Below are 12,512 nucleotides of genomic sequence, written 5' to 3'. Positions count from 1 at the left end.
AGAAGGGATCCTTCCCATGCCCCACCAGTACTCACAGCTCTTGCTAAGAGTAGCCACACATTTTGGTCACTGATTGGAACAGCCTTGATCGTATTATGTCTAACCTGTGTTCTCTCTATTAGCCACCAACGAAGTGGTGAAAGAGCAATTTACCAGTTTATCCTCATGTTTGAAGCCTCGCAACAGCTCATTGACAAAACTACCAGAAGCAAATAAATCCACAACTTTTGAGGGAGGCTGCCTCCAGACTTTCACTTAGTAACTAGAATGATCTCTCATCATTACATAGTCAGAGAAACTCCTCAATCCATATTCAGATATGTTCCTAACACCCAAAACAGAGTTGACAAAATGACATCTTGGGCCAATTTTCCCCAATTTTAATAACCAAATAACATATGGTAGTGACTGTTTAAAAAAGACAATAATATTTTCTCTTCTACACCTTATCTGAAATTGTTTTATTATGTTATTTCGAAGGTTTCATCCATGAGTCTCCTCCGATGCAATAAAAATTAGTAACCAATCGCTAATCTGTTTTCATTTCTGCATGATCTTTCTATGTGATCTTTAAGCCCCCAAGCAGCTTATAGTAGCTTGGATGACTCACCATAGTCTTAACCTGGAACAAATGAGAGCACATTTTAAACGTGAAACAACAACAGAACACAAGAATCTCTCCATAAAAACAAAAACTTTCAGCCGGCGCCGTGGCTCAATAGGCTAATCCTCCACCTTGCGGCGCCGGCACACCGGGTTCTAGTCCCGGTTGGGGCGCCGGATTCTGTCCCGGTTGCCCCTCTTCCAGGCCAGCTCTCTGCTATGGCCAGGGAGTGCAGTGGAGGATGGCCCAGGTGCTTGGGCCCTGCACCCCATGGGAGACCAGGAAAAGCACCTGGCTCCTGGCTCCTGCCAGGATCAGCGCGGTGCGCCGGCTGCAGCGGCGGCCATTGGAGGGTGAACCAGCGGCAAAAGGAAGACCTTTCTCTCTCTGTCTCTCTCTCTCACTGTCCACTCTGCCTGTCAAAAATAAAAAAAAAAAAAAAAACTTTCTTCTCAAAAGTATATTTAAAACACTATAGGATAGTCTAGATGGTCATATTACTAACAAATCTACACTTCACTTTATAAAATTAAGTTTCTTTGCTACCAAAACCATTTTCCCCCTACTGTAAAGATTTCTTTTCACAGACTTCTATAGGAACAAGAAAAGGTCCAAGAATAGATCAAGACGGCTAAAGGGTATGCTCTAGAGCTGGGCTTCTCCCTAAAGATGTACAGCCAGCATCCCATTCCACCCTGGTCTCTGCCTCCAGAGATATAAAACAGGAGGAAGGCAACCCCACAAACTAAACAATGATGCATCTCTGGAATTTCACTTTTATCCAAGAATTAATGAAAATATTTATTTTTACTACAAATAAGCGTATATTAAGTACAAGAAAGTAAAATGCACATAAACTTTAAGATAAAAATTTCTGTTGCTCACTTTCAATGTGTTGCTTTAGGCTACCAGGGGAGTTTATGTTCCTTCTCCATTAAAAAAAATAAAGAAAAAAAAAAAAAAAAAAGGTGGGGATGCTCTACTCTGGAGACCTTTAACATTCCCTCCAGCCTATCTCCCAGCTATTCTATCCTTGCAGGTCACATAATTTTTATTTTTACTTATTTATTTAAGTTATTTCATTCAAGAAAGAATTTTAAGTAGCTAGAGAGAGAACACAGAGAAAATATTAGTTCTAATAGTGGTAATGCCTAAGCACGGAAGAGGTTTTTCACAAGGTACACGCATTCTACCTTGCCGCAGTCCACAATGTCTGGTTTGTAAAAAGCAATAGGAAGAAATCAACTTTAAAAAGTATGGTTCTTGGGTATCTGATTAACTTTCAACACTACTCTTATGCTTGATTACTTTTTAGACTTTTAACTGTACCTGTAATTTTATGGCACTAAAAAGCAAGTTTGATATGTTGACCTTATGCCCCCACCACAGACAAAAGATTCCATTTTTCTCTTAAGCAGTATGGGATAACACCTATAAATTGCTCAGCACAATGCCAAGTATATAACAGTAACTCAATAAAAATTGGCTACCATAACCATTATTAATATTACCAGTAGTATTACTTTGGAAGGTACCACAACAATAATAGCAGTTTCCATTTTAGAAGCTATGTGGCAGGTAATATACAAACTTATTTATCCTTCAAGGATTCTGGAGGTACACATTATAATATACTTTTCACAAATGAGAAAAGTATGGCTTGGATAATTTAAATGACTTGCCTAAGGCCACCCAGCTAATAAGTTTCAGAACGACTCCAACCCGGTTCGTGTGGCTCTTTCTACTATACTACACTCTCTCTCTCACAGCAAGTTAGGAATTCAAGGGCTGTCTCGCTGACAAGACTCCAATTAGATCCCACTCCATCTCAATAAGCACAGGCCAAAGAATGACAGGAATCCTCACAAAACTCCTTTATAAACAAACATAAATGTGCACTAACTGTATTCTATTCATATATGAGTAAATAAAAATTTACTGTTTCACATTATATAATCAAGTTAAGTCACTAATTCTATACCTCTAACCCCACCATTAACACCAATCCTTGGTCTGATAATCTATCTCCCCAAGTTCACTTCCATAAGGATTTCACTCACTCAACTTAGTTTTAATTATAATGTGTAGGCGCACAGAAAAAAATTCTACATCTCCTATTCAAAAGAAACCAAAATGCAGTAAAAATATATCCACGTGCAAAAAAGTGCTCACAACTACATTATTTACAATATCAAAAAACAAATTAGGAAATAAACTCCTGAATGTCAAGAAGTAAGAGAACTGACTTAAGTTACACTATAGTCATCCCTTAACAGTATGTAACTAAGTTACACTATAGTCATCCTTTAACAGTATGTAACAATTACTATAACAATTTTAAACTAAGTTTATAGAATCTTTAAAAACATGAGAAAATGCTCATGGTAGGATATTAACTGAAATAAAAAAGTTAAGCCATAAAATCAAAGTGTCATTAAGCTCTCAAGTTTGCAAACACAGGACTATGGGGGTGGGGGTGGGGGAGACTAAAAGGAAATAAATCAATTTTCTCTGGGTAATGAAATGAGGGAGTTTTCTCCCCATGTTGCTTTTTCTGTTCTCCAATTTTCTTTCACTGATGACTATGTCATGTTTCCTAAGATGGTATTTTTTAAACTAACATTTTAAACTCATCTCCCAGCATTCTTCCCTCATAAATTTCCTAATCAGTCAGAAGAATCCCAAGTTATATAAAACTTAAAATGCCCAAAACAATTCAGCATCATTAATACATCCAGCACTACCTCCCTCCAATCATGCCACAATTGCCATCTTGAGTCATTTTTCTCGTACCTACAGAAATCTAACAGTCAAATTCAACCAATTCTTTATTCCTGGTATTTTTTTCCTTCCTACACTAATATCAAATCCAAACCTTAACCAGTTCACCCTATATTAACATAAATATCTCCTGAATAAATAAATGCTTTCTTCCTTTTTCTAGCGCCTCCCCACTATTAGTTCATTCCACTGTAACACACTATGTCCCAGGCACTATTCTTGGAACACTTGACGTTACTGACAACCTTTTGTGGATATTTACTATTAGCAGTCCTATTTTACAATAAACAAAATCACAGAAAGGTTACATAATTTATCCAAGATTTCAAGATTTCCCAGCTAAGGTGTGGAAGTATTGGGATTTGAACCAACACAATCAACTTCCAGATGATAATATGTTAATATGAGCTCCTCCAGGAATTCAGCAGTGGTGATCAATAAAAGCCAGCTTATCTTTCCCCGAATTGTATAAAGGACTATAGATCAATCCAAACTCCCTTTTCCAAGTCTTGTCTCATAGCTTGTACACACTTGCTCTTCTTCCCAATTCATTTTCCTTCTCTCCTTCAAAGTCAACTCCAGATTTAACACTTTTGTGTTTTTCTTAACGGGGCTTGAGCACACCTTATTCTATGGACTCATTTTAAAGAACAGTTGTTGATATTTTTTATATCATAGAAGTTTACATTTTATATTAAATGTAAAATTTTACATTTTATCTTCCCATCTAAGTAATGAAATGTCTCCACTTCTGACTATGTTCTTCTCCATTTCGCATCTTTCCAAAAGCTACTAGAATAGCAGTCTGCACAGAGTAGACTAAATAAATATGTAGTTAACTGATAGCAATGAGATTACACAGGGCTCAACTATTTAACAAAACAATGTCATTCATTAATCTTTTGAATATATTTAAATGTTTGTCTTCTCACTTAATTCCTTAATATGAAACACGTTAGATTTGCAATTGCCATCCAAAACCATATATTCAAATGATATCCAAAAGCAGTGCTATTAAATGACTTTTTAAAAGGCATTTCGAAGATTGCCCAAAAATAGCAAATTTTTTTTCAGAAGACCTTTTCTATTAGCTTCACTTTATTACACCAAGAGTCACCCAAGTCTTCAACATTAAGACTATGACATTCCAGGTATGATTACAGAAAAGACTACCTGGTTTCAATTAAAAAGTGTCTTCTGCATGACATCAGTAAAACCTGAAACATGAAAACAACTGTGTTTATGGTCTAGGTTGAATATATTCACCTTTATCCTCCTATTCCAAGAGAATTATTTTAAAAATTCAAAGAAGATATATCAAAGAATAGCTTAAAAAGAAGCCTGAGTTTGTATTTAAACTTAATGAAAACATGAGAATAATAGTTACAGATATGTCTCACCATATATAATAAACAAGTCTCTAACATATAATGACTTAATCAAACTGTTTTCAAATCCCTAAGCCATGACTACTTAGAGGAACATAATAAAACCTGCTCTGAAGGCCGGCGCAGCGGCTCAATAGGTTAATCCTCCACCTGCGGCACAGGCACCCCAGGTTCTAGTCCCAGTTGGGGCGCCGGATTCTGTCCCGGTTGCTCCTCTTCCAGTCCAGCTCTCTGCTGTGGCCTGGGAGGGCAGTGGAGGATGGCCCAAGTGCTTGGGCCCTGCACCCGCATGGGAGACCACGAAAAGCACCTGACTCCTGGCTTCGGATCAGCGCAGTGCGCCGGCTGCAACAGCCATTGGGGGGTGAACCAACGGAAAAAAAGGAAGACCTTTCTGTCTCTCACTGTACGCTCTGTCAAAAAACAAACAAAACTGCTCTGAAAAGCATAGAATACTCATCATTATAACCCTGTCTCTAACTTTTCTGCTTTTCAAGTTTGTATTTTTAAATGCAAATTCTCCAAAAGATTAGTCTGCAACTTAACTTTACCTTAGCTGACCATATTTATCCTAAAATATTGTGTTTTTCCCCTACGTGCCTGCTGACTCTGAAATTACTGTCATTAGTCACTACATATAAACCACAGTAAATGTTCAACGCGGTTCAATTTTTTTTAAATTTATTTGACAGGTAGAGTTATAGACAGTGAGAGAGAAAGACAGAGACATTTTAACAAATTTTAATGACTGTGTATCACTGCAAAATTATTTATAAGTTTTAATGCCAACAGGTACACATTATAACCTACAGCACTCATATCCTTAAAATATCTTCAGTAAAAGGTCAATCCAGGATTCTTAACTATTCGAAAGCGCCATTCCCATTTCTACTACACATAGTTTTAGAACAGTGGATCTGCTGACACCTGATCTTAGTCTGGTGAAAGATCTAGAACCCTATGCAATTAATGTATATTGTTTTAAGTAAACCCACACACACTTAAATCTTACTGTTATTTTTCCTTCATGTTTAAATAATGCTAAAGCAATCTGAAATGTTTAAGATGAGTTTAACAGAGTAGGTATTTAATAGTTTTATGACAGATATTTTAATAACTTGAACGGCAGCTGTAGTTACAAAACAGCAACACTAAATGCTTGGGAAGAAAGGTTTTTTGGTTTTCACTGTATCACTGTCACTAACTTAATTGTGATACTGTACTACAATTTTGCAAGATGCTAGCATTGCAGCAAACTGGGTTAAAGGGCAGACAGGATTTCTTACAGCTGGATATGAATCTACAATTATCTCAAAACAAAAAGTTTAATTTAGGGGATGGCATTGTGGCATAGTGAATTAAACCGCTGCCTCCAATGCCAGCATCTCATATGGGTGGCAGTTCCAGTCCCAGCCACTCCACTTCCAATCCAGCTCCCTGCTAATGCACCTGGAAAAGCAGCAGAAGATGGTCCAAGTGCTTGGGTCCCTGCACCCACATGGGAGACCTGGATGAAGCTCCTGGTTCCTGGTTTCCATCTGGCGAAACCCTGGCGGCTGCAGCCATTTGAGGAGTGAACCAGGGAATGGAAGATCTCTCCCTCTGCACCTCTCCTTTTCTCTGTGTAACCCTACCTTTAATAAGTAAAAATAAACCTTTTTTAAAAAAAAAAGCTTGATTTTAAAATTTCTGAAAAGCAGTTTAATGACAAATTCACTTTTCTGACCCTACTACAACATGTTCATAAAATCTTTAAGTACATCTTAAAATTCTCACCCCTAAAAAAATGATCATTTACCAAAGAATGAAAACTTGTGTTTCTTTTAAAAAATTAAGAGCTAGAAGATGCTTCTTACAATTATTTCCAAAAGTCTTGAAGATTAATTTGAATAACAAAAAGTAAAGCTTTACTTTCTAAAGTAACTTTCCAGATAGAAAATATCAGAAAGACACACTGACTATATACAGATGGCTTGCAAAACAATATCCCATTCCTGTCCAACTTTTCTTATTACTTGGATTCAAAAGCTAACAAAAGAAACTTGCAGACATACTGCAAACATATTATCTACTAAAAATTTAGACATCAAATCACAATTTAGATTGATACACTCAAACCCTGAAGCTGGGGGATAACGGATTTATTTAACCACTTCATCCATTTCCATTTTGTCAGCCTTTTCAACCAGCTTTTCTTGTACACACTGCCCTAATACAGAACCTCACCTTTCACTCCTACAAAACATTTTCCTCAAGGTCACTATAAGAACACCTCACAGAACCTATCATACCAACTGGATAAACTCAGTCTTACTATAATGCAAGGAAAATTAACACCTTGAAGAAATAAACTATATGACTCAAGACAAATATGTAAATACACATTCATCTTTTCCAGTGTGTCTATTGATGAAGTGTCGGCTATCACATGACTATCTGTTTTAAGAAACAAAATTTAAAAAACAAAATACTATACTATATATATATACACACACACATATATAGTATATATATATACTTATATAATAACGTATTATAGAATATTGCATGTTACCAGCCTCCCAAAAAATCTAAAAGTATTATTACTTCTCAAAAATAATTTCGCTGTGAAATTGTCACTCTTGAAAAGGACAAATAAGAAAGAAAACTGTACTGTACAATAATAAACTATAGTTTTCACAAGGCAAAAGGCATGGGGTCTCAGAAATGTCATTCCAAAATAAACACTTAATACTCTTCATAGTAGCTCTTCAAAAGGAAACCAAGATATTTAGCTCCTTATATGTTGCCAATAAATAGTCATCAGGATGTATTATGTAATTTCCTTTGAAATCAGGGCAGATTATTCAAATAGCAACAAAGATATAAAGTATATTCGTATAAATAATTTACTACACCAATTTCTCTTAAATAGTCCCTAAAAGAAGTAACTACAGGAAAACCATATCTACCAGTACATTTTGAAATAAAATAATCACATGCCATTTTCTTTCCAAAATTTCAATCCACTAAGTAATAAAAGTTATTAAATTAAAATTTAATTATATTTTTTTCTGGTACTTAAAGCAAATCACGTGGATAAATATTGCTATGTTCACCAAATACAGATATTTAAATTCATGCTTTCAATGAATGAAGACAAATTCAACAGTTTTAAAACTAAAAATTCTAGACTCCAAAGAATTAAATACCACTCCTATAACATAGAAAAATAAATCTTTTCCTTTGTGTAACGCAACCTACTGAAAGAATGCCAACAATCGCTCCAATATCAGGCTTGAAATCCAATTTAAGTTTATACATATACTTTTTAATGTTATAGAACACATAATTCATTCGTCTTAATTTTAAGAAGTATTTGTAAAATGCAACTGTTCTTACTTCAAAAACAGAAAGCACTTCAAATTTCTGAAGTTCACGTATTTATTATTGAGTATCCAGTTAAATATATTTTTCAGAATTGAAGTTGAAACTAAGTCTGAATCATCAACATCTGTACTCATTTAAGGAAACACACTATATATTTATTATGTATCAGGTAAAGTAAATTTTAAAGTTCCCAGGATTTTCTATTAGTTAAAAAAGTGAGATGTACTGAGAGCACTAGTAAAGGAACATAAGCATCTTCCAGATACTAATAATTTTCTTCCCTTACCCCCAAGAGAGTAACAATTTTCAACCAATTACTAGTAAATGTGAAGAGGAAGAAGAAAAATTGGGGTTTGACTGACATTTCACGATATCCTTTGGATCAAGGATAACATTAGTCTTAAGACCACTTGAAATCCTAAAATGGTTTTATTTTATTTGAGCCATTAAATGACATGCTATATTTTCTCCACAAGCCACAATTTCATAATTAAAGATGAATTTTACTAAACTGAATTACCATATCGTTTTAAACAGAAACATTTTTAACTGTAAACTGTTAAACTGGTTAGGAAATTCATCTTATTTTTTAATGTTTTATTGTGACAGTATTTTAAGAAATGAACTATAATTTTACTATAGTAAATAAAAGAATTACTGAGTTTCACATCAAAAATTTGACAGCTGATTTTCTCAAGATGATGCTAATATGGCTTTAGTTTTTTTAAATCTCTGAGCACTAAGGAATGAACTTAAACAGAAAATCAGTTTTTATGCACCAGAATGGACCTTGCTTCTGGAATGTTTGTTGTTTAAATTATGAGTTTTGAAAAGTTACAAAAGCAAAAAATGCATACTTAATAAAAATGTGACATATGCTCAATAATGTAGTTATACTGAAAGAAAGATGACAGCACTAGTGCGAGAAGAGGAATCTTCCTTCAAACACTACCCTGATGTAACATGAGCATCTAATAGGTGTCATTTAAAATTAAACCTAAGTTTCTATTCATTTCTAACATTCTGGATAACTGCCCACAAAATTCTTGATCTACAGATTTCTGAGGGACTGGCAATCTTCTGAAATCTTACTAATAAATGCTTAACTCATGCCACCTGTCATCCACATATACCCAATTATACAGTCCTATCAGTTTTTTAGAAATGAAGGCCTAATAATGCTGAGATAGTTAGCAAAATTTTAATGTATATATCAAATACACATTTTAAAAAAAAAATCCATGGACCACAGGGCGTTTTCTTCTGGTATCTTTTTAGCAGTACTGGCATGATATAATCCCTTGTACTCAAAAAAGACAATACTCAATTTTAAAATTAATGGAAAATAGAACAACTTTAAATCCACAGTGAAGTTCTTGTAAATATGTCAATGGATCTTCAGTGCAAAAGCCCGAGCTGGGGACTTTTTTGTTTTTGTTCATAATTTTAACTTGACATTAAAAAACAGTATGAAGAAAAAATATTAAAATGCTTTATACTTTTCTATTAAATGTATCACAACACCAAAATATGCGTTTGGTTTTAGACATCACCTTACCTGATCCACTGAACTGACTGCTTCCCAGTGTCGTTGGTCTGGTTTTCCCACTATTAACAGGTGGGGAAAACATCTGCAAAATAACCCAAATATATCTGTCAGTCCTGTAATCCTCCTAGACTGCTGACAAACAAAAAAGTCCACCAAGAGCCATTAGTCAGTCACTCTATTTCATAGCGAGGGTGAAACAAGATTGGAGATACCTTCAGACCTCAGGAGGCAAATACACTGAGCGCTATTTCCTAACACTATTTGGAAATCCTAGTTACATTCTGTTCTGAATAGAGATTCTAAAATTATTAAGTTTAAACAGTAAATTTTTACCTAAAATCACCATCATTTTAGAACTAACCGAATCTCCTTACACTGACGTTACTTAATATACACCTAGAATCACGTCCAAGATTTCCATATACAGGAAGGATCATAACACAGTTCTGTAAAGGATTATAGTACAGTTCTATAAAGCAGATATTGGTCTTGCCTCCTAACAGCAGTTAATAAATTCAACCGACTAAAAAATTATTGGGCCCTCTGGTTTTTACAGATATTTTTAAGTCACTTTCAATGTTAAGCACACACATATAATACACATACACACACAGCAATGTGTGTTCCTTAGAAGTACTCAGCTCCAAAGTATGGAAATTCTAGCCCTGGACTGGTTTAATTTAGCTCACATCTTTCAGGTACCATCAACCACACCAGATCTTCGGGAGGGAACTCGCAGAGAGTTGGGGGTGAATTTTTTCCCTCTTTTTTTTTCCCCTATAAAATCCGAAATTTCTACCCAACATCAGGGTCAAAGGGTGACTCAACCGAAGCTCACGATCACATTGTTCTCCTTCTACCCGGTTAAATCAAATGACCCCTCTGGCACTAAAGTTTGAAATCTGCAAGTCTAGACATTACATCAAAGTTCAGGTGTCCAACTTGGGGGAGCTGGACTCCAGCCCTGAGAACCACTACTCCAGGGTAGACGGAGCGGCCCCGCAGTCCGGTCTCCAGGTCGCTTCCCCCCTCTGCCTTTCTTTCCCGGTAAACCCCAGCAGAACCCCGAGATGCCGTGGCGAGCTCTCGTACCGCACTGAAGTCCAGCAGGTCGCTCAGCTCCTTGTCGGTCCCTATAGCGGCCATGCGCTGTTGCTGGGGATTCATCTTCGGCCACTTCTAGCAGGTCCTAAGGCAGAGGAAACAGGCTCAGCGAGGGACCACCGAGGCCCAGAGGCTGTGAGGGGGTGGCGGGAGGCGGAGTGGGGGAGGAGCAGCACCGGGGGCGTCGGGCTGACTTCCAATAACCCCACTCGTTCCCACCGCCGCGCGAGCGGGGGGCGGGAGGGCTCGGCGCCCGCGCCGGGTCTCCGAATCCACGCGTTCCTCCGCGCGGCCCGAGAGCTACGCGGCGGCTCCCGCAACTCGCCGCTCTCCCGCAAGTTTCCAAGCCCGTCCCTGCCCCCGCCCCGGCGCCCCCGGCCCCGCGCCGCCGCCGGGTGCTCGGCGCACCGGGCCTGGGCCGGGCGGGGGGGTCTCCCGGGGCGGGGTGAGGGGCAAATCGGCGTCCGGCGAGGGGAGATGCGAAGTGACTCACTCGCTCGGCAACAATAGAACTGACAAGTTGCAGGGGAACGCGCCGCTCGCAGGCCCGCGTCTACGGCCGCCGCCGCCCGGACGTCCCCCGGCGGCCCGAGGGGTCGGAAAGCACCCCCGGAGCGTCGGGGAGCGTTTGAAAAAAGAAAACAGAAACGTCCACAACTAGTGTAGCTCTCGCCTGGCGTCCTCCTCCCCCGGCTCGGCCTCCTCCCACTTTTGCTGCCCTGCCTCGGACCTGCCGAACAATGAGCCTGGCTCCGCGGCTGAAGCCGCCCGCTCCGCCGCGCACCCCGGAGCAGGAGCCCCGGCCCGAGCCGTGCGCCCAGCGGGGCGCGCAGGCCGAGCGCGCAGCCCGCGGGCCTGGCGGCCCGCGACTCGCGCCTCCGCCCCATTCCGCTCCCCAACTTGGAGAGGACCCTGGGTTCGGCGCTGTACAAAGGGGCGCGGAGTTCAGGCGCGGGCCCGGGGCGCCCCCAGCTCCGCCAGGGACGCGGCGACGGCGCCCCGCACCCCCGGCCCCGTCACACCGTCCCCCTCCCGCTCTCCAGCCCGCAATTACCTGCCGCCCCGTCTCCGCATCCAACCACCCCGATTAAAGTTCACTTTGGCCGGGAGAGCGGGTTCGGGCTTCCTCTTGCACTGCCCGGCAGCTCAGTTCACTTTGCCCCGCGCGAGCTCTCGGGTCCGGACGGGGGAGGCGGCTCTCGGGCCTGGCCGCCCCTTCCTCCCGGGGCGGGCTGGCGGTCCCCCCGAATAGAACTTGTGGGTCTCCTCAGGCGGACATTTTTTTCGCTGAGGCGGCCTCAGCACCGCGCTCGGCTCGCCTCCGGATCCCTCCGCGCCGGGAAGAGCCCCGAGTTAACCCCTTCGTCCCCGGCCCGCTCCCGCCGCCTGCGCCGAGGAAGTGGGGCTGGCAGAGGGGGCGGGGAGGAGCCGGCGGGAACGGGGAGGGGCCGCGGCGCGGCCGGTGGACAAAGCCCGCGGTCTGGGGAGGCGGGCCGGAGTGCGGGCGGGCGGGCGGGCGGAGAGGGGTGGGAGGCGCGCGCAGGCACCGCGGGGAAGCAGGGCCGCCTTGCCCGCCTAGGACGCTTCGCCTGGGCCCCCCTCCCCCGGGAGCGCCAAGGCGGGCACCGCGGCGCCTCCTCGGGCTCGTCTCGCCGGGACTTGGGCCCCGAAGCGAAGCGACGGAGTCGGAGGCCGCAGGGCACCGAAGACGGCCGTT

General features: G+C 40.8%; 1 protein-coding gene across 9 annotated transcripts in view; it reads right to left on the bottom strand.

Annotated features, from left to right (window-relative positions):
* Positions 1-11,989, bottom strand: part of TCF12 (transcription factor 12) — a 402,065-nt gene extending 390,076 nt beyond the window's left edge. For all 9 annotated transcript variants that reach the window (XM_070054250.1, XM_070054251.1, XM_051821974.2 and 6 more), the window contains exons 1-3: positions 11,850-11,989; positions 10,784-10,880; positions 9,701-9,773 (exon numbers count right to left, since the gene is read on the bottom strand). Coding sequence is in view for 7 of the 9 variants with exons in the window: in XM_051821974.2 (XP_051677934.2) it covers positions 9,701-9,773; positions 10,784-10,858 (148 nt within the window). In the remaining 2 variants the exon portion in view is untranslated. The remainder of the gene's footprint in view (positions 1-9,700; positions 9,774-10,783; positions 10,881-11,849) is intronic.
* Positions 11,990-12,512: the final 523 nt, after the last annotated feature.

Source organism: Oryctolagus cuniculus, chromosome 12, assembly GCF_964237555.1.
Source record: "Oryctolagus cuniculus chromosome 12, mOryCun1.1, whole genome shotgun sequence".
Taxonomy (NCBI): Eukaryota; Metazoa; Chordata; class Mammalia; order Lagomorpha; family Leporidae; genus Oryctolagus; species Oryctolagus cuniculus.
This window is presented reverse-complemented; position numbering and strand designations above follow the sequence as displayed.